The following is a 20,911-nucleotide window of genomic DNA, read 5'->3' on the forward strand; positions in this document are numbered from 1 at the left end:
ATATTGATATAATAGTACTGATGACGATCGGCGCTTCAAGTGCATTTTATGTGTTTGTCAGTATACTCAAAAAATAAATCTTTAGACAATAAAAAGCACATTTTACAATAATTATTTTATTGTAAAATACTTCAATAAAAAAATGTCAATAAACAACGTCTCTTTAATTTTAATGATGTGGACGAATTCTAGATTTTTTTAAATTAAAATATTTGCAAGTGAGTGAATAATTATTCGGGCTCGGTCACGGGCTTCGCGCGGAGAACCGCTGCGCGCGAGTGAGACACGCTTGCTGAAAAAACTCTCCGCGCTTTGTTTATATTGAGTCCACTGCGCCGCGCGCCAATGGTTCTCCGCGCGGAGTACATGACTGAGCCCGAACGTTCGGACCCTAATAATTATATTACAATTAAATTCCAAAAATATATTTTTATGTAAAAAAAATTTTTTTTTTTTTTTCTTTAAAATATTAAAGTTTTAGAACGGTTTTTAAATTACTACCGATAAGATTTTTAAAAGTGATAACAAATATATTTAATTTATTAAATATGTTAAATTTGTTATCAATCACGTTTTTTTTTAAAACGTGATTTCGCCACAACCCAATTTATTATAGGAATTAAGGTATACAGGATTCAAAATCGTCACTTGGTTACACTGTTTTATATGGAATAGTCGCACTTTTGCTTGCAGCTTTCAGTCAGAAATCCCGTATGCAATTCGGCGGCGACTATCACCAAAGACTCGTCGTGACCATTAAAACACTGGTGATCGAGAAAGTTTGCGAATTTATCGCTGCAATCTTGTCCAGGAATATTTATGACCGGTCGGCTGGTCGCGAAAGTTTACTTCGTTTTCGCGTGAAACTCGCGCGTTAGCCGTTAACACCAAAGCTCTCGTCTGGCTTTGTGACCGTCGCCATCGTCTCCTCCAACGTATCAATCCAGCCTAGAACCGACAGACAGAACAGAGCCGGCTGTTGTGTTTTTAGACGCACGCGAACGAATTGCAGACAGAGTGTAAATCCGTTGCGAGCACATCGGATCGAGCTAGAACTTGGTGACAAGCTTGCTGAATCCGCTCGCGTGAACTTGCAATGGCGCGTTTAAACTTTAAACGACATCACCTTCTCTCATGCGTTTTACAAGTCGCATTATAGTACAAGTTTGCGACGATCGAATGGGTTCGGTGTCGCGACATCGACTTATAAGGGACGTGACTGTTATCGCCGATTTGTGTGAAATGCATGTTGTTTATATACGAAGTGTCGCAAAGACGTTACTAGCTTCATTGATTCAGTGGTTGATGTGAAATCAATACTTCTTTAATATGATGTATTTCGAATTTTTACAGTGATTTCAATCGATTGTGTACTGTGAATACAGATATTACGGTTGAACGAGTCTTTTAAAGTGTAAAGAGTCTTTAATAAATGAAGATTAAAAAGGACTTTGGAAAAATAAACTCAATAATGCAAAGAAGTAATAAAAGTTTATCTTTCAGTTAATTTTAGATGAATACAAAGAATGTATTCATCTAAAATTATGTATACATTATAAATTTTAAAATAGATTAAAAAATTATATATAACATGCGTCACTTTTTATCCACTTTCAAATTTATTTAATATATGTACGACTGTTTGATCAACACACACACTTAAAAAATATTTTAACTAGACACAAAGACTCTGTATTAAATCTTGATTAAAGATCCATATCTGAATTATAATTAAATACCAAGAACTTATAAAGTATGTTAAAAATTTTATATTTTAATTAAAAGATTTTATGTGTAAAATTTTAATAAAATATTTCAAAAAAGATATTTTTTTCGTTATTATGGAATAATTTAAAAGACGAATAAGACTAATCGTAAATCGTATTTAAAGATTTTTTTATATTTAGAAAAAGAATCGGAACACCCCGTATATGACTCCTATTTTACATACCTCCGATCTCGTGCGGGAGGGCTATCGTTCGAATAGCCGGAGGGTGAGTTTCATATTCAATGAAATCTCGAGGCACAAGAAAATTGTAATTCGCCTCCATTACTGGCCGTCACTTCGAGATAGCATTTAACTTTCCCGGAGGCAGCCGAAATTTCGACTCGAATCTATGTAAAGCGTTTCAATGGACGTACATCCGTTATAAATGGACGACAAGTCTGATCCGCTGACTTATTTCCTTGATATCGACGTAAGCAGTATCCATATAGATTGAATAAATTGCAGTGTGTGGCTCGTATAAAAAAATGATATTCGAAATAATATGTACAGAAGGAATATTGCCAGCTTCTACACATTGATAGAAAGTCATCACAATCAAAGAGATTATATTTAGTTATCAATATTTTTTTTAATACAAAGAAACTCTGTTTTGTATTTATATCTCTTATTATTTTGATGAGAGCGTCTGAAAACTTCGTAAGTTTAAATTATATATAATTCAGCGCAGATTGATGCGATGTTATTTTTACGACGTTTTTCAGACATATACGCCGAGGAATGCAATTTATTGGAGGTGATTACTTTCGCGCGCGCGCACGTTCGTCTGATCTATGTCTTTCATCTTTTATTTGCATTTAACTCGCGCAAATGTGAAACGTTACGATCGACGATAGATTGCTATTAATAGTCTTACTGTAGTGACATTGCGCGAATATCCGCGATCCTCTTACATCCGTCGAAGTGAAAAGATTTGTTGCTGATATATTTTCGCGATTCTCCCTCCATCTATTTTTTATAAACGATGTAATAATCAAAATTCCTAATTAAAATTTGATTAGAATAGCGCGACGCGCAATGAATTTTTTATCTCATATACAGTTCCGAATTCAATTGCACAATATGAATTGGATGATATTCGTTGCTGATTATTCGTATACGGTACTAATAAAATCTTTTAAAAACGTTTATCTTTTTTCAAGTTATATAAAACAGTTCAGTAATTATATTTGAGGTATAAAATGTTTTATTATATATGTATTAATGTATTTCTTTACACAAAACATAAAGTTCATTATTTACAATTAAATACATCAATCTCATGGAATCTTACAAGCTAATTAATATTATTATCATCGCTTTATCGTAAAATTTACGTCATAACAAAATTATTGCGTCCTCACAGAATATCACATTCGAACATGCTTATTAGAGAATTAAAAATTATTTTTGTACTGTTTATTGAACTTTATCCTGCAAAATTATTTTTTCTAATAACAGATTCTTTATATAAATTTCATTTTCCGCAGTATTCAAGAGTTAATAGTGATACGTAAACAAGAACATTTTTTACGAAATTAATTTTAGATAGTTACATAATACTATTCAAAAATACGATTATTAGTTATTTTTTAATTTAATTTGTTTCAAAAGGTTTCCAATTTCAATTAATTAAGTATACATCATTTCATTTATAAAATTATACATATTTACAGAAATAAATTGAAAACTAATGATTTTTAGATAAGGAGAAAGTCAACTCATTTTGGTCATTGACAGTCTAACATAAAAATAATATTTGATGATGATACTTTTTAGATACTTTGTAAAATTGTTCACTTCAATATTCTTACTAATTAAAAGGTAGAAAATGTAATATATTGCTGTAACATTAAGTCACTCGATAAGCAGTTACGACATGCTGTCAATTTGCTCAATTTGCATTCGATCGATTTTTCCATTGGGCAGATATGGCATACGTCTCCTGAAGTGCAGGCCTCCACGCAATTTGTAGATATCAGGCAAATTGTTTGCAACAAATTCTATCAATTCCACTGCCGTTACCTAGAACACAATAATGTAGAATTTTGATAAAAAAAGTTTATTCGACAATTATAGAAAAAAAAAAAACAATCAGTTTTAAACCTGCGTTTCAAATTTTTTTTTAACATAAGCCACAGGATGTTGACCATTATTACTATGTGGCACAGATCGTACAACAACTTCTGACACTGCTGGATGTTGTAGTAAAGTATTCTCAATTCTTGTGGGTGAGAGATAGAATATTTTATATTTAATAAGGTCCTTTATTTTATCGATGATGTAGATTTCGCCACTTCTTTCATAATAACCATAATCTCCGGTGCAGCGCCATATTTGACTAACTGAAAACATGTAATATTATTTTATTTTATTTTGTTAAGTTTGGTGACATTGTAAACCACTCCAGTATAATACATATTAGAAAAATTCTTATACTGACAAAATGTTTTTGTCTCCTTGCCGATGCTATTTTCTTTTGCTTGAAAGTTGTAACAATTTTGCAATTTGCACGTCTTAGGAGAGCACCATTTGAATAAAAATTTGTACCAGATCGTGCCTGTTTTGCACGAATTAATTATTTCTTCCGATTTCATATCATAAAACAATAACTGAACATTTTTAGCCACATAACCGCTAGATCCGGGCAGTTGATTATTTCGTTGAAAAGCAGCAATTATGCATGATTCTGCTATACCTTGAAAATGCTACGATTATTAATTTCAGATAATGCATTCCTATACCATTAACAATTGGTTAAAATTGTACATACTGTATACTTGAACGATAGAAACATTTATAAATTTCTCGTTGAGTTTTTCTTGAGTATCACTGCAATTGATGCCTGAGTCATCGATTATCAATTGCTTTAAAGAAGAGATATTGTACATACGAATATCAGTATAGAACATTTTAGTGCACATTTTACTTTCAAGAAATACCCACGACACCTAAAACACATAAATATTTTATATTTTATACATTTTCGAAGCAAGATTTGATTATTTTTATGTCACCTTGTACTTCTCTATCGTTTTGTACAAATTTTCATCGCTGAATTGCGAACATTTGACCACTGTTACGTACGAAATTATACTACGAACGGTCAAGATCACACTATAACTCCAATTTAAAGATCCATACCATAGACCAATGTCACCGGAATTCATTACAGGTACCTCCTGGTTTGATGGATATGTAAATGCAAAACAACGAATATACACTTTACTATCAGGATAATTTGTTGCACTGGGAGAAAACATTATGGCTACGATATCCATTGGTTTCAACTTAACGCAGGAAAATTTGTCGATTTTGTTCTTATCGTACACGTTGTCCATAATTGATTCGAAAGAATCGACATCTTCAGTTCTACCAAAAGTTATAATTTTCAGATCAGTTATGATTCTTTTTTCGAAATTTAAGAGTTCAATAGCTAATTTAAGGTGCTTCATATTATCACTATCGATAAAGATTATATCTGGTTCATGTTCTATTAGAAAATACATGATCCGTATAATATCTAAAAAGATTTATTCGGTAAGTAAAAGGTACACAGATATATGTGTGTGTGTGTGTAAATGTTAAAATAAATTATACTGAATTTTAGAAAAAGATCGATGTACCATTCATGTACTTTTTATCCCACGTCTTAACAATAGCACCAATATATAAGCTTGCTAGAAATGGTATATATTCGAGCATTTTATGACGTGTGCATATTACTATTGTGCTCGTTTTACAGCGCAATTGCCTTAACCATAATGCACATTTAACACTGTTCTCCCGCATCTGCTGGTATGTGGTTTGTTCTTCCGTAACTGCATCTATCTTCAATACGTATCAGTCGCATAATATTTTTATACATTTATATTAATGTCTTTTCAATAAGATGTTAATCTTTATATTATTTATGGAAATACTTAACGTTACGATATAAGAGTAGGGCTTTATTGTTACCTGACCGATAAACTCCGGCTTAGATTTAAATGCGCTCAAAATCATGTTTCCAATATTTACGTTGTGAAGTAATTCTTCTTTCCCGCTCAATATGCGGGGAAGCACGATTCCCAATTTATTGTTGGACTTCTAAAAGATGCACAATAAAGTTGTTAATAAGATTTATGTTTTTACTAACATGATGGATTGTATTATGTATTTATCTGTTTACTTTAGACGCCATATCGCTTTTAATTCTGTAAATTAATAATAATACCGACAACACTTTTATCACATGAATGTTGAGTAGCTCTTCTTGTGTCACAGGCACTGAATTTAAATTCTTATACTAATATTTATTTCTATATGTTTTTTGTGATATAATAACGTTATGGTTAAAAGTTAAACGAATTTGTTTTGTTTTAAAATGTCCTTTTAATCAAGCCGCTTGTAGTTGATGTTATATGACAATATTTTTATTTCTATTTTGAATTTTATTTTTATATTTTCTGTTGTTATAGTTTCAGTGGTCGATTTATTTTCTAAAATGTTTAAACTTGACTTATGTTATTAATTTAATACGTTCTACCACTTGTAGTTTAAAAAATATTATCTTAAATACGAATTTATCCTTTATGAAGTTGTAGGTATTATAGTATTTCAATAATAATCACTTAACCATCCAATATATACTATTTATCATCTTTACGTACAAATTAAACTTAATCTACCTCCCAGGTCAAAAACTAATTGAGCTATACTAGTTATTAACAACTAGTTAAGTTTAATTTGAAATTTATTTGAGCGGATATCAATTTAATTTACGTACAAAGTTTTTTTCGTAACAACTACAACCAGAATGCAATTTAAAAAATTAAAATTTATATCTCAATTTGACATTAAAATGGTTATAACTAATATGTTTATAACTAAATGATTATAACTAAAATGGTTATAACTATATATAACTTGTATATAAAAATACTATCTCTCTATATCATTCGAATTTAAGAAATCAGAGATGTACAAAAGATTATTCATAAAAAAAATGTTTCTGATTTATTTATTTTATTGATTATTTATCAGTAAAACTATCGCAGTTTTTGCAATTTCAGCATTATGACTCCGTTAAAAATGTGGAAAGTAATTTGTCTGTATCCACACGAAGAAAATTTTATATTTAAAATTACTATGTGGTAGAAGCTGCGGACCATCGTGCAATTATAAGTTTAAATGCTATAACCATTTCTTTAAAAACAATAATATAAAGTGATTTTTACACTTTTTCATAGTAAAAATTTTTTATTACAAAATCAAACCTTGTTAAATAAAAGTTAGTATTGTAAAGATAATAAAAAATGCATACCTAACAAATATTGTTTGCATACCATAGTGAAAATTAACTCTTTCCATAGCTTAAGCATTGGTTTAATAAAAATTATTTTATTTATGTGATAAAATTAGTATTACCACAGTAAAAATTATGTCGGAATATTGTTGTATTAGGATCCACCCGAAAATACAAGACATAGTGAAATGTAATTTAAAATTGTATTAAAATTTAATATAAAATTTTCTCCGTGCACAAAAAACTATATATCTATTTATATTATATATTATTTAATTTAACAATTATGATTTATTCTGTCAAGCATATATTTTTGATTGATAAAGTGAAATTGATTCTGCTCACTTTGTTTCTTTAACTTGTGTATAATTTAATATTAAAGTTATATCTGATAAATAGACACTTTATAATCAAATATCAAGAACAATACTTATTTAAATCTAGGCCCATCAAATATAAGTATGCCAAGAAACTATGCCCCTTGCTATAGTTACTTCCTATTTACCTCCGACTTATCAAGTATCAATAACTCAACATCTACAAGTTTGCTGACGATATGACTGTTCTGATCGCACATAAAGACCCGAAAATATAGCATCTTCAAAATATCACAGAAATACAAATTTGGTTTAAAATTTAATGTATCAAAGGGCCAATAAGCAAAAACCTGTTTATGTAACATTTACCTTAAATAAAAATACGTATCCCTTAATAAAACTAACAATAAATAATAAAGAGATTCCATATAAATCAGGAAAATATTTAGGTTTGTATTTAGTCCGCAAAATGACGTAAAAGTTTTCACGTATGGAAGAAAAGAATACAACTAGAGCATAAAGTCAGGAAAATGTACTGGCTTCTGAAACATAGGTCTAAGCTCTCTCTGTGTGAGTAATAAGGTATTGCTCTATATAAATCTACATATTATAATGCCAGTGTAGACGTATACGATATTTATAGCTTGAAGATCAGTTTCGAATTCTAATATAAAAATTTTAGAAAGATTTCAATCTAAAGTTTTCCGAATATTAGTGAATGCGTCCTAATTTGTATCTAAAGAAATTATATGTCGAGATTTGAAAATCTTAACCGTTAAAATGTAATAAAATTAGGGTTGTTAAAAATTACTCTCTTATCACCAGGTCACTTCTTGTAATAAACAATTTGATAATAATATTGTAATTTTTTATGACGGTAATGCTAACTGACTAAAAGTTAAGATTGTCCTAAGGTTGGAAAAGTCACTTTGAAATGTAACTTGTCATCATTATGCGTTACTTACTGAAAGACTAAAAGTACCGAATAACGAAGTAACGAAATAGTAAAGTCACTATTTCGTTACTTACGAGCATAGTCAGAGGCGCGTAGCAAGGGGTTGGAAAAACTGGCCCTTGTCAGGGGCGCACACAAAATCACAATCGTAAAGTACCGAGAGCACCGAGCTAGACCCAGTGGGAACACCAAAATCACGATTGTAAAGCGCCGAGCTTTTGTGCATGTTGCTATCTAGCAATTACAGTACTAGGCCGATTTTTATTAGCTTGCGGTATTTTGATATTTATCCAAACATCAAAACTGCATTACGAATTTATTTAACATTACCAGTGACTGTAGCATCTTGCAAACGCAGTATTAGTAAACTTAAATTAATAAAAAATTATCTGGATTTTTCGATGAACCAAGAAAGATTAACCAATCTTACTTTATTATCAATTGAACATAAAGTGCTCTCATAAATTAATTTGAATAATATAATTGATGAGTTCATTGTAGTAAAAGCAAAAAAAGTAAATTTTAACTTTTTTGAAATATATTGTAACTTAAAAAGCAATATTTATAATTTCTAATATATATATTAATGTTTAAAGGCATAAATTAAATGACATTTTTTTAACCTGTAATTATATATATATGTAAATAAAGTTGTAATTATTGTTGGAAAGATTTTTCTCAGGCAGAGCGCCAATATTGTTTTCTTGCCAAGAGTGCAACAAACTCTCACCGCAAGAGCATAGTAATGCGTAATGATAACAAGTTACTTTCCCAACCTTAGCACAATCTTAGTTTTTTCAATCATTTAGCGTTATCGTCATAAAAAATTGCGATATTATCAAATTGTTTATTATAAAAAGTAACGACCTAATAACGAGAGACTTTAACAACCCTGATGCTATACTGCAAAGTATATATAATACTTAAAAATTTTTTTATTTAATATTGTATAATACTTAAATTAGATTCGCATCCAAATCAACTTGCGTCTAAGCTCCTCACAAATAAGATAAACGAATTAAGACTAATGAAGTTTAGATCATTGGATTCTACAAATAGATTTAAATAATTTTTTTATTAATTAAATGCATTATAAGTCGATAGTTATAATCAATCCCTACAATTGTATTTATAAAAGGCATATTCCAATAGGTCAAATGAAAATGATTTAAAAATAGAATTATAAAATTCATTTAATATCAAAACGTGGTACATTGTAAATATTATATACTGGGAGTTAAAAAAATATTAATTACAAATTCTATTATATTGTAATTATATTAAAGGGAAGTTCTACATTATAAAATCGTCAAAAAAATAGATTTTCTTTTTACACTTTTTGCATCTCTAAAGTGTATAGAAAGCCTGTAAAAAAATTTGCCAATATTCAAAAAAATTTTAAAGCAATTAAATGTAAGTTACAAAATATAGTAGTTAACAAAAAGTGTTATAAAGTAAAACTATAAACGCGTTTTTCTCGAATTTATGATTTTCAGACTGAAAATCGACGGAAAATGTACAACTTCAACCAATCATCCGATTGACATGAAGTTTTTTCCTACGAAAAATAGATAATTTTTATAGAGTCACGAACCTAAAGGCCCGTCTACATAAGTCGCAACATAGAACGCAGTTCGCAAGACTAGAAACGAACCTAACATATTTTAGTTATAATAGGTTGTAGGACGTAGAATGCAGGACGCAGGAAGTTGGGTGAATTTCAACTTTTGTGTCCTGCGTCCTGCATCCTTCATATTTCGGTCTGCAACCTATCACAATCTGAAATACGTTTCACTCGCGACCTGCGATCTGCGTTTTGCGTCTTATGTAGAATGGCCTTTAAAATGCTATAAATTTTCCAAAATAACTATTTCTTTAAACAGATTGAAAGTAAAAAAAAGTTCGTGTAAATTGACACTTAATTTCAAATGATTGCCATTCCGTAAATTAAAAAATTTTTCAAATAAAATGAGAGGTTCGTGATCTCACAAATTTAATACATTTCAATAATGTATTGGTTTATTTATCTCAGATAAACTGTCGACAGTCGAGTCAATTAGCCATGTACGGGCTGCACACTCTGTACGGGCTGCACCCATAAGGCTATAGTCACAATTTTCTACATTTCTAAAAATAAACAATTTTTTATATGTTAAAATATAAAAAAACATAATGCAAAAGGAATTATTTTGATATTCTTTTTCCTTTCCTTATGAAAAAAATTGGTAAAAAATACATAAATTTTGAACCTTTAGACTAGAACTTCCACTTAAATAAAATTTCATGGAAATCGAGTCTTTCAACTTATTTACAAAAAGTACTGTTAATTTTTAAGTCTGTAATAAAATCCGATTGCAAAACATAATCCTTTGTTAGATGCAGAATAACTCAAAATAGAATTTTAAATTTCCAATATTACATTATACATATAATCTAATCATTTTAATCCTACAGATAGTGTCATACATTATCGTGGCATGATGTCGTATATATATGTTTTTTCTAATAAAGAAAAAAATGTAATAATAAAAAGTTATAATAAAAAAGTAATTAATATATAACGAGTAACATTACTCGCTATAAGTAACAAGTAAAAAGTAACGCATTACAAATATTGTAATACCTTTCTCAATAACTAATAATTTTTTCAATTGTGTGATTACAAGATCGAGTAACTCCTAACCTAATTTACCGTTATAAAAGATAAATGTTACCGTTATAAAAGAATTATCAATATCAAATAGTTATAACGGCATTATTATTTACTAATTTATTATAACAAAGCAACGATAAAGAAAGAACAACATTACAAGTAACGTGTTATTTGCCATCCCTATAAGAGTAGTAGTTCTCGTCAGTTTAATACTCAGCAGCCATTAATCTCTCATAAGTAATTTGATCAAATTTTCCTTTACCAACCCATTCGTATGCAATGAAAACTATATCTCTTTGTCGAAGATTACTGGATATCCGATCTACCATAAATTCCATTATCTCTTCTTCTGTCACCTAACCACAACGTGAACTTTTAACAAACAATTTTTTTGACTTTACGAAAAAAAATAACCTTAGCTTTAAACCTTAACTCCCGGTTTTGTCCCAACATGAGCTCTTGGATGCTGACCATCAACAGGATAATTCACACCAACTACGACGGCCTCGGTTACAGTCGAATAGAGTAATAACATGTACTCTATATATTTCTTTGAGATTATAGTATCTTTATATTGAATGTAACGGTCTTTCCTTACAAAAGGAATGATGTGCCATATGCCAATCGGAGAATAGTAACCCTTATCATTAGTATAATACCACGCTGTAAATGCAATATCGTTATATTAATATATCTTCGTTAAAGGTTTGTGATTGTTTGTAATTTCTAAATTTGGATAATATTCTAGATAGTTATAATACTTATAATTTATAATATCAATTAAAAAGAAGCTATTACGCATTATTGAGCCAATATTTGTGTCACGTACGTTGTATCGTTTCACTGATATAAGATATATACGGAGTTTTGCAATAAATTGCGCCAGATTTGTTTGGAATTGTTACTCCTTCTTTATTATTAACAATTGCTGCTTGAACATTTGGGACTGCATAATTTACATAATTCATTCCATTTGTTTCTCGTCGATACATAATCACGCCAGTTTCTGGTCTACCTAAAATAATATCCATTGTACAAGTCGTATTTCATAAATTAGTAGTCTTTAATTTTTACAATTTCATTATCTTTGATTACAAGTATAATTATAACAATTTACTCACTGTATACTCGAATGATAGGAATAAATTTAATAAAGGCAAAAAAGTTTGCTTGAAAATTTGTCTTCCAATAATCGAATAGCAGTGCTTCCAAACTAAATACAGATAATGAGTTATCAAACATAGAGTATGAAGTGGTTTTAAATGGAAAGACGTTACTGCACGTATTGATGTCAAGAAATGCCCACGTAACCTAAAGCATGGAAACATCAAATACACACTCTCTCTCTCTCTCTCTCTCTCTCTCTCAAAGCAATTCGGATATTTTCATATATTACCTTATACTTGTTTATGACCTTTACAAAATTTTCCATGGTTTGTACTACAGATTTTATCGCTGTTACATGTGAAAGTATAGCGTGAACGGTCAAAAGCGAACCGTGAGTCCAACATAAAGATCCGTACCATAGGCCAATTTTACCGGGAGACATAACAGGTGTCTGCCTGTTTGACGGGGATACGAACGATATGTAAGGAATTTCTACGCCATCTTTACCGTAATCCGTTGCAGAAGAACAAAATGTTCTAACTGCGATATCCCTTATATCATTTTTCGCGCAGGAAAACATGTCAATTTCAGTCTTATCAAAGTCATAATTCAGTATAACTTCCAGGGAGTTAAATATGAAGACTGAAGATTCAACTTTACCAATGGTTATTACTTTAATTACTTTTTTAATTTTTTTTAAAATCGCTGTGGCTGAGATGAGCTCACTAAAGTGGTCATGATCGACAAAAATTAGATCTGGTTCATATTTTAACAACAAGTACATAACTTGTAAAACTTCTAGAAACATTTTAGTAATTAGACGACATTCAAATAAATAGGCATTGGCATGAAAAGAAATTATTGCTAAATTTCGAAAAATGATAAATTTACCTTCGAAATGTTTTTCCTCCCACGGATTTACAATAGCACCGATATATATACTCGCTAGAAACGGTGCATAAACGGCTGATGAATTGCGTGTACATATTGCTACTACATCGCCTTTTTTTATACCTTCTTTCTTTAGCCATAATGCGCACTTCACACTATTCTCTCTCATCTGTTGAAATGTAAGTTGCTCTTCTGTCTCTGCATTCACCTGCGAGTCGTATTATTACTTATTAATGTTGCATTCATCTAGTATATTTTATTATCACGTTTCTTATATTGACAAATATTTCTGCTGTTTATCCACGTAGCATAAAGTAATTTTTATTATTTGAATACGTTACCTGTCCGATAAAATTCGGGTCAGACTTGAATGCATTTAAAATTAAATCTCCAACGTTTTCTTGCATAATCGGCTCTTCTTCGCCAATTAATTGTGCTTGTACATTTTGAATAAGTAAATTGGGTGGAACATCTGATATGACATGCTAAACAGATATATACTGTAATGTTAAAATAACGCTTCTATCATATTATATGGTATATACGTTTACAAATGTGATGAAATAGATCTTACACACCACATTTTTATATGTATGTATATATATATATATATATTATATATTCCTTTTTATATTTTTTATATGTATTTTATTATATTTATTACCTCTTTATACTGTTTTTTAACTTTTTTTTTAAACTTTTTTTTATGTTTCTTTTCATTGAATACTGTAGATTGCATATCGATAATCAAGGATAAATTTCTTCGCGTTGGTGATAACGTTGATGTTCTTGCTGAAAGCAGATGTTAAAACAGCACTTTACATTCTGACGACGAATGCTACGTGACTAAGTTTTGAATTGTATTAACGAATACAATATTTGTTTATGATTTCAATCTATAAGTAACCTTTCGGTAAGAGTTTAGTTTCAGTCAAAGTATCTGGATAAGAACACATACACACGCGCACACATACACACAACACACGTACACGCATCAGAAATAATTAAAAAAGAATTTTTTTACTGAGATCATATTAAATTTAACTGATATCTCTGGTCAGTCTCTTTCGCTCCAATATTGAGATCTGCAGCAAATATAATAATTTTTTTCGTCTTAAGCCCTAAACTTTCATTCTAAACTTTTCTCTTGTATGCCTTTATTGTTTACTTATTTCTTTACCAGGTGTTTATTATTGTGTCTATTAATTATATTTTGATTTATTTTCTTCTCAATAATATGGTGAAATAAATTTTGCTTCCAAAACGTACATACTAAACGATCATATATCATCTTAATACAACAGGATCGATCTTGCAATTAATAGATTTTAGAGAAAATTTACATCGGCGACAACTATTTGTTTTGTATCGATACTTTATTGTTCGCGAGATGAAAAAGAGCCGAAAACGATTAGTTCGGCGATCGAGACAAAAAATAAAATGCGCTTCTTAAATAAAAAAAATATTTTTACAACATGTAAAATATAATAAAAGATAACATTACTAATGAAATAATATATAATAGATACTAGTACTTAATATTAATTTAGTATAGGAACATATCATCGCATATACAGATGATGTGTATTTGTATATACATTTACGAGTATAATGTACGATATATATACATAGCTGACATTTCACGCGCTCAAGTATAGCACATCACACAAGCAGAATATTAAATGTGTCTCTGTGAAGTTAGCACCTCAACTTTAAAAATCGGAAATTTTAATAACAGTACTGCTTGCACCCGCAATAGTTCTAGAGTTCCTGATAGGTTTCATCAATAGTACTGTTGATTTAGGCCAAAAATTTTAAAAAATAAAAATATTCGGTGCTAACTTCGCGTGGCACCGCAAGATTTGAAAAAGCCGATTTTTATAACGGAATCACACAGTACTCGAAGAGTACTACAGTTCCTGATCGATTATAACAATAGTACTGGCCATTAAATATTTTTAAATAAATTTTTAAAAAAAGAGCTCGCACCTCAACTTTCAAAAAAATAATTTTTTTGCGTCATTTTGTAGTACTCGAAGAGTACTACAGTTCCTGATCGGTTTTAGTGACACTACCCACCTTTTTAATATGTTTAAACAATTTTTCGATCCGCGCGCTGGCACCGCACGTCAAGAGTAAAAAGGTGTCGACCCGAGTACTCCTCGTTTAATACGTTTAAGTAATTTTTTAATTTTTCCGCTGGCACCGCACGACAAGAGTATAATGCCTCTAAACAGCCAGTACTCGCGTCGAAACCTGCATATTTCTTCGGAACTATTGTAGTACTGTCGGAAAAAGTCGAAAAGTCGGCCAGTACTGACTGTTTGGAGGCACTTTACTCTTGATGTGTGGTGCCAGCGCGCGGATCGAAAAATTGTTTAAACATATTAAAAAGGTGGGTAGTAATAGTGTCACTAAAACCGATCAGGAACTGTATAGTAATCTTCGAGTACTAGAAAATAGCGTAAAAAAATAATTTTTTTGAAAGTTGAGGTGCGTGCTCTTTTTTTAAAAATTTATTTAAAAATATTTAATGGCTAGTACTATTGTTATAATCGATCAGGAACTGTAGTACTCTTCGAGTACTGTGAGATTCCGTCATAAAAATCGGCTTTTTCAAATCTTGCGGTGCCACGCGAAGTTAGCACCGCATATTTTTATTTTTTAAAATTTTTGGCCTAAATCAACAGTACTATTGATGAAACCTATCAGGAACTCTAGAACTATTGCGGGTGCAAGCAGTACTGTTATTAAAATTTCCGATTTTTAAAGTTGAGGTGCTAACTTCACAGAGACGCTGAATGTCAGCTAGGTGATTAGTTAACTTTAACCGCCATTAATTTAAAAAATATTATAGTGTCGGCACACAATTTTGGTATTGGGATCTTTGTTATTAATAAATCAGAAATATGTTGTTAAAATTTTAGCTACAATTGTGACATCCTGTATATGTTATGTATGTATATTATAGCGTAAAGAGGTGCACGGTAATATTCTCGGGCCATAACGCTGATTTAACGCTAAGACACTATCATGTTCTCCAGATTCTCTCTTTGTTTTTCATATCATAACTGTTTTAAATTTTATACTTTATAAAATCAAGATTTACAGTTACGTAATGTATTTTAGAACGTATCGAACAATTATCTTATCTACCATGTATAGCCAAAATTAAACATAAAATTGAATGAAATAATTTAGAACTTTTATTATCCACCACAATTGGTATACATATATTGTGTGTGGTTTAAAACTACTGCTAAGCAAATATTCATATAGTAATTTATTTCTTCTCACTGAAAAAAAATTTGAAATTAATTTTTACTTGATTTAGTTTTTTTTATTATTTATAACATATATACACATAAACTGCATTTTTGTCTCGACCGATTTATCAATTTTATACGAATTTTTAATAAGTCAATCATTCGCATAATATAGAATAATGGTAACATTTGTCACAACATCCGTTATAATACTATGATTTAGAGTATTAAAAAGATTTTATGTAAATATCCTAGAACATTTAATTTAATGTAATTCTATTAGAATAAATTTATAAAAGGAAAAATTCGCAACATAATAAATTTCTTATTTTCTAGTTTCACATTTAGTTACATAATATATAAATTAAGAGATATTCGTTGATGATTGTTTGTGTACAGTACCAATGGAATATCTTTTAAAAATGCTTGTTGCTTTTTAGGTTACACAAAACAGTTTAATAATTACGTTTGTATTAAATATTTTTTATTATTGATATATTTCTTACAAAATTGAAAAATTGATTATTTAACATTAAATATTAGTACCATGGAACGTTACAAATTGATAAATATCATTAACAATTCGCCTCATTGTAAAATATCACATACAAATATGTTTATTGGAAAAAGTTTCATTACTTCTGTATTAAGCATTTATTAATCATTAACTTTATTCTAATATTATTGTATTCTAAAATTTTTTTTTAAGTGGTAGATTCTATATCCAATTTTCAGTCAAATTTTTTTAAATGTCAGAGCATTATAATTTATGAGTAAAATTTAATAATGATTAGTAAAAAAAAAACATATATACTTATGAAATACTTTAGAGAGTTGAATAGCTGTTCAAAATTACAATTATTGATTATTATATTTTTGAATTAAATTTATTGTAATAAATTGCTAATTTCAATTTAAGTTACAAATATACATATGTAATATAGTTATACAACCTCTATTTTGGTTATAAAAATATACATATATACAGAAATAAATTGAAAAAATTTATTACACTATTATTATTATTATTATTACTATTAAAACGATATCTGATGATTTTTTAATACTTTATAAAATCGTCCACTGTGTGAAATATTCTCACTAATTAAAAGATAAAAAATATATTATAATATTGTTGTAATGTTAAGTTACTCAATAGAGTTACTATATGCTGGCAACTAACATTCGATCGATTTTTCCATTGGGAAGATATGGCATACGTCTCTTGAAGTGCACGCCTCCACGCAGTTTGTAGATATCAGGCAAATTGTTCGCTACAAATTGTATCAATTCCACTTCCGTTACCTAAAACACAATAATATAGAATTTTGATAAAAAAGTTTATTCGACATTATAGAAAAAAAAAAACAATCAGCTTTGAACCTCTGTTTCAAATTTTGTTTTAACATAAGCCACAGGATGTTGACCATTAATTCTATGTGGCACAGATCGTACAACGACTTCTGACACTGCTGGATGTTGTAGTAACGTATTCTCAATTTTTGTGGATGAGAGATAGTATATCCTATATTTAATAAGGTCCTTTATTTTATCGATGATATAGATTTCGCCATCTTTTTCATAGTAGCCATAATCTCCAGTACAACACCATTTGTTATTATCTGAAAACATGTAATACTATTTTATTTTATTTTTTCAAACTTTGTTATGTTTGTAAACCAATATAGTACATATTAGAAAAGCTATTATACTGACAATACGTATATGTATTCTTGCCGATAGTATCTTTTTTTGCTTTATAGTTGCAACAATTTTGCATTTTGCACGTCTGAGGAGAGCACCACTTATATATGAACTTGAACCAGATCGTGCCTGATTTGTTTGAACGAACTATTTCTTTCGATTCTATATCACGAACCATTAATTGAACATTTTTGGCCACATAACCGCTGGATCCAAACCGTCGTTGATTATTCCGTTGATAAGCTGCAATAATGCATGGTTCTGCTATACCTAAAAAATGCAACGATTATTAATTTCAGATAATGTATTTCTGTCATTAATAATTGCTTAAAATTGTACATACTGTATACTTGAACGATAGAAGCGTTTATAAATTTCAATTCGAGTTTTTGTTGTGTAGTAATTAAATTGATATCTGAATCATCGATTACCAATTGCTTCAAGGAAGAGACATCATGCATACCAATATCAGTATAAAACATTTCAGTGCATATTTTACTTTCAAGAAATATCCACGACACCTAAAACACATAAATATTTTATACTTCATACATTTTCAAAGCAAGATTTGATTATTTTTATGTTACCTTGTACTTCTCTATCGTTTCGTACAAATTTTCATCACTAAATTGTGGACATTTGACCACTGTTACGTACGAAATTATACTACGAACGGTCAAGATCACACTATAACTCCAATTTAAAGATCCATACCATAGACCAATGTCACCGGAATTCATTACAGGTACCTCCTGGTTTGATGGATATATAAATGCAAAGCAACGAAGGTACACTTTACTATCAGGATAACTTGTTGCACTGGGAGAAAACGTTATCGCTACAGTATCCATTGGTCTCATTTTCACGCAGGAAAATTCATCGATTTTGATCTTATCGTAAACGTCGTTCAGAATTGATTCCAGAGAATCAACGCCTTTAATTTTACCAAAAGTTATGATTTTTGGAGGTTTTATGGTTCTTTTATCAAAATTTACAAAATTAATAACTGACTTAAATTGGTTGTAATTTTCACTATCGATAAAGATAATACTTGGTACATACTCCGTCAGAAAGTACATAATACGTATTCTATCTAAAAAAAAAATTTTATTTAGTACGTGTAAAAAGTACATAGATATGTTTATGTATATGAATGTTAAAATAAGTTATACTGAATTTTAGAAAAATATCAACGTACCGTCCATGTACTTTTCATTCCACGTATTGACAGTAGCACCGACATATAAACTCGCTAAAAATGGTATATATTCGAGCGTTTTATGACGTGTGCATATTGTTATTATGGTATTTTTACATTGTAATTGTTGTAACCACAATGCACATTTCACGCTGTTTTCCCTCATCTGCTGGTATGTGGTTTGTTCTTCCGTAACTGCATCTATCTTCAATACGTATCAGTCGCATAATATTTTTATACATTTATATTAATGTCTCTTGTCAATAAAATATTAATCTTTTTATTATTTATGAAAATACTTAACGTTACGATATAAGAGTAGGACTTTATTGTTACCTGACCGATAAACTCCGGCTTAGATTTAAATGCGCTCAAAATCGTATTTCCAATATTTACGTTGTGAAGTAATTCTTCTTCTCCACACAATACGTCCACTTTTTTGTTGGATTCCTAAAAGGTGCACAATAATGTTGTTAATAAGTTCTTATGTTTTTACTAATATGATGGATTGTATTATGCATTTATCTGTTACCTTAGACACCATATCGCTATTAATTTTTTAAATTAATAGTAATATTGACAGTACTTTTATCACAAGTATATATGCTTTTCTTATGTCGCAATGACAGTTATTAAATCTATTATTTATTTCTGTATCTTTGCGATATAGCGTTATGGCTGAATGTTAAACGAATATTATTTGGAGATGTCCTTCTAATCAAACTGCGTGTGTGTGTGTGTGTGTGTGTGTAGTTGATGTTACATGACAATGTTTTTATTTCTCTTTTGAGATTTATTTTTATATTCCCCGTATCATTATTAATTTTCTAAATTGTTTAGACTTAGTTTATGCTATTAATTCGATCTGTGTTAACTATCTTGCCATTTGTAATTTTAAAATTCTTATTTCGCTGAAAAATAAAAATATATAATACTTTCTCATTTCTTTTTTTACTATTTTAATTAACAAATATAAAATGTTAAGAATAGATTTTTTTTTACAAATGTAAGAGTTGTACGATTTTTTATATTTCTCGGAATTATTTAAATGATTATTAATAATTTGTTGTGATTTATTTCATGCCAATATTCATTAACTCAAATTTAATCCTATTAAAATAGACATGATTTTAACTCTTATTAGTAATCGCTAATTCAATGAATCCGAAAATTTTCTTTCACTGTATAAAAGATTATAATAAATATTGTAAGAAGTTTAGGCTCGTGTGATTGTAAAACAATATAGTTAATATCAAGGCTTATTATAAACGAGCAATTAAAGTTCATTTATATAATATAGATAAAATCTCATTTTAATGACTATACGTACAGTAATATCATTTTCAAACGTTATGACTTGCAAAGTCTTCTTCAGTGATGATAAATAATAACAATATATAACAAAATATAATTTATTAAAAGTCATCTAGCATACATAATAAATAAATTAAAATAAAATAATGATCGCTCTAGTCTATATTGATGTATGTACCTTGTCTGTTTTTTAAGAAATACTAGCACATTCCTTGCGCGCGCTACGCGCGCGATGGTCCATTATGGTCTTTTTAAATATTATGAATTATGTTTCTATGAAACTTGTTTTGAAATCAACAACTCCTCTAATTCCTACTAATACAAAATTTCCCTGAAATTTGAAAACCTTTAGAATTTCATTATTGTTTTCGATCGCCACATTAATTCTACCATTTTGATAAACAATATTTAGCTTATTTTTTTATTCAACGTTTATATCGAAAAATTCGACCCA

The 20,911-nt window shown here is 29.4% G+C and overlaps 2 protein-coding genes across 2 annotated transcripts in view; both read right to left on the reverse strand.

The window, feature by feature from the left end:
* Window positions 1–3,637: 3,637 nt before the first annotated feature.
* On the reverse strand, window positions 3,638–13,558 carry LOC108781031 (uncharacterized). Its single transcript, XM_018548894.1, has 10 exons — window positions 13,550–13,558; window positions 13,317–13,460; window positions 12,976–13,183; window positions 12,374–12,882; window positions 5,726–5,854; window positions 5,392–5,596; window positions 4,783–5,288; window positions 4,209–4,377; window positions 3,872–4,110; window positions 3,638–3,790 (listed from the first exon to the last, which is right to left on the reverse strand). The coding sequence occupies exons 1-10, from the start codon at window positions 13,556–13,558 to the stop codon at window positions 3,638–3,640; spliced, it is 2,271 nt and encodes a 756-aa protein (XP_018404396.1).
* Window positions 13,559–17,405: 3,847 nt separating this feature from the next.
* The window catches only part of LOC108781032 (uncharacterized), an 18,542-nt gene continuing 15,036 nt past the window's right edge, over window positions 17,406–20,911 (reverse strand). The window contains exons 5-10 of the mRNA XM_018548895.1: window positions 19,480–19,593; window positions 19,144–19,348; window positions 18,529–19,038; window positions 17,958–18,116; window positions 17,625–17,863; window positions 17,406–17,546 (exon numbers count right to left, since the gene is read on the reverse strand). Of these exons, the coding sequence (XP_018404397.1) occupies window positions 17,406–17,546; window positions 17,625–17,863; window positions 17,958–18,116; window positions 18,529–19,038; window positions 19,144–19,348; window positions 19,480–19,593 (1,368 nt within the window). The remainder of the gene's footprint in view (window positions 17,547–17,624; window positions 17,864–17,957; window positions 18,117–18,528; window positions 19,039–19,143; window positions 19,349–19,479; window positions 19,594–20,911) is intronic.

This window comes from Cyphomyrmex costatus, unplaced genomic scaffold (genome assembly GCF_001594065.2).
Source record: "Cyphomyrmex costatus isolate MS0001 unplaced genomic scaffold, Ccosl1.0 scaffold754, whole genome shotgun sequence".
NCBI lineage: Eukaryota > Metazoa > Arthropoda > Insecta > Hymenoptera > Formicidae > Cyphomyrmex > Cyphomyrmex costatus.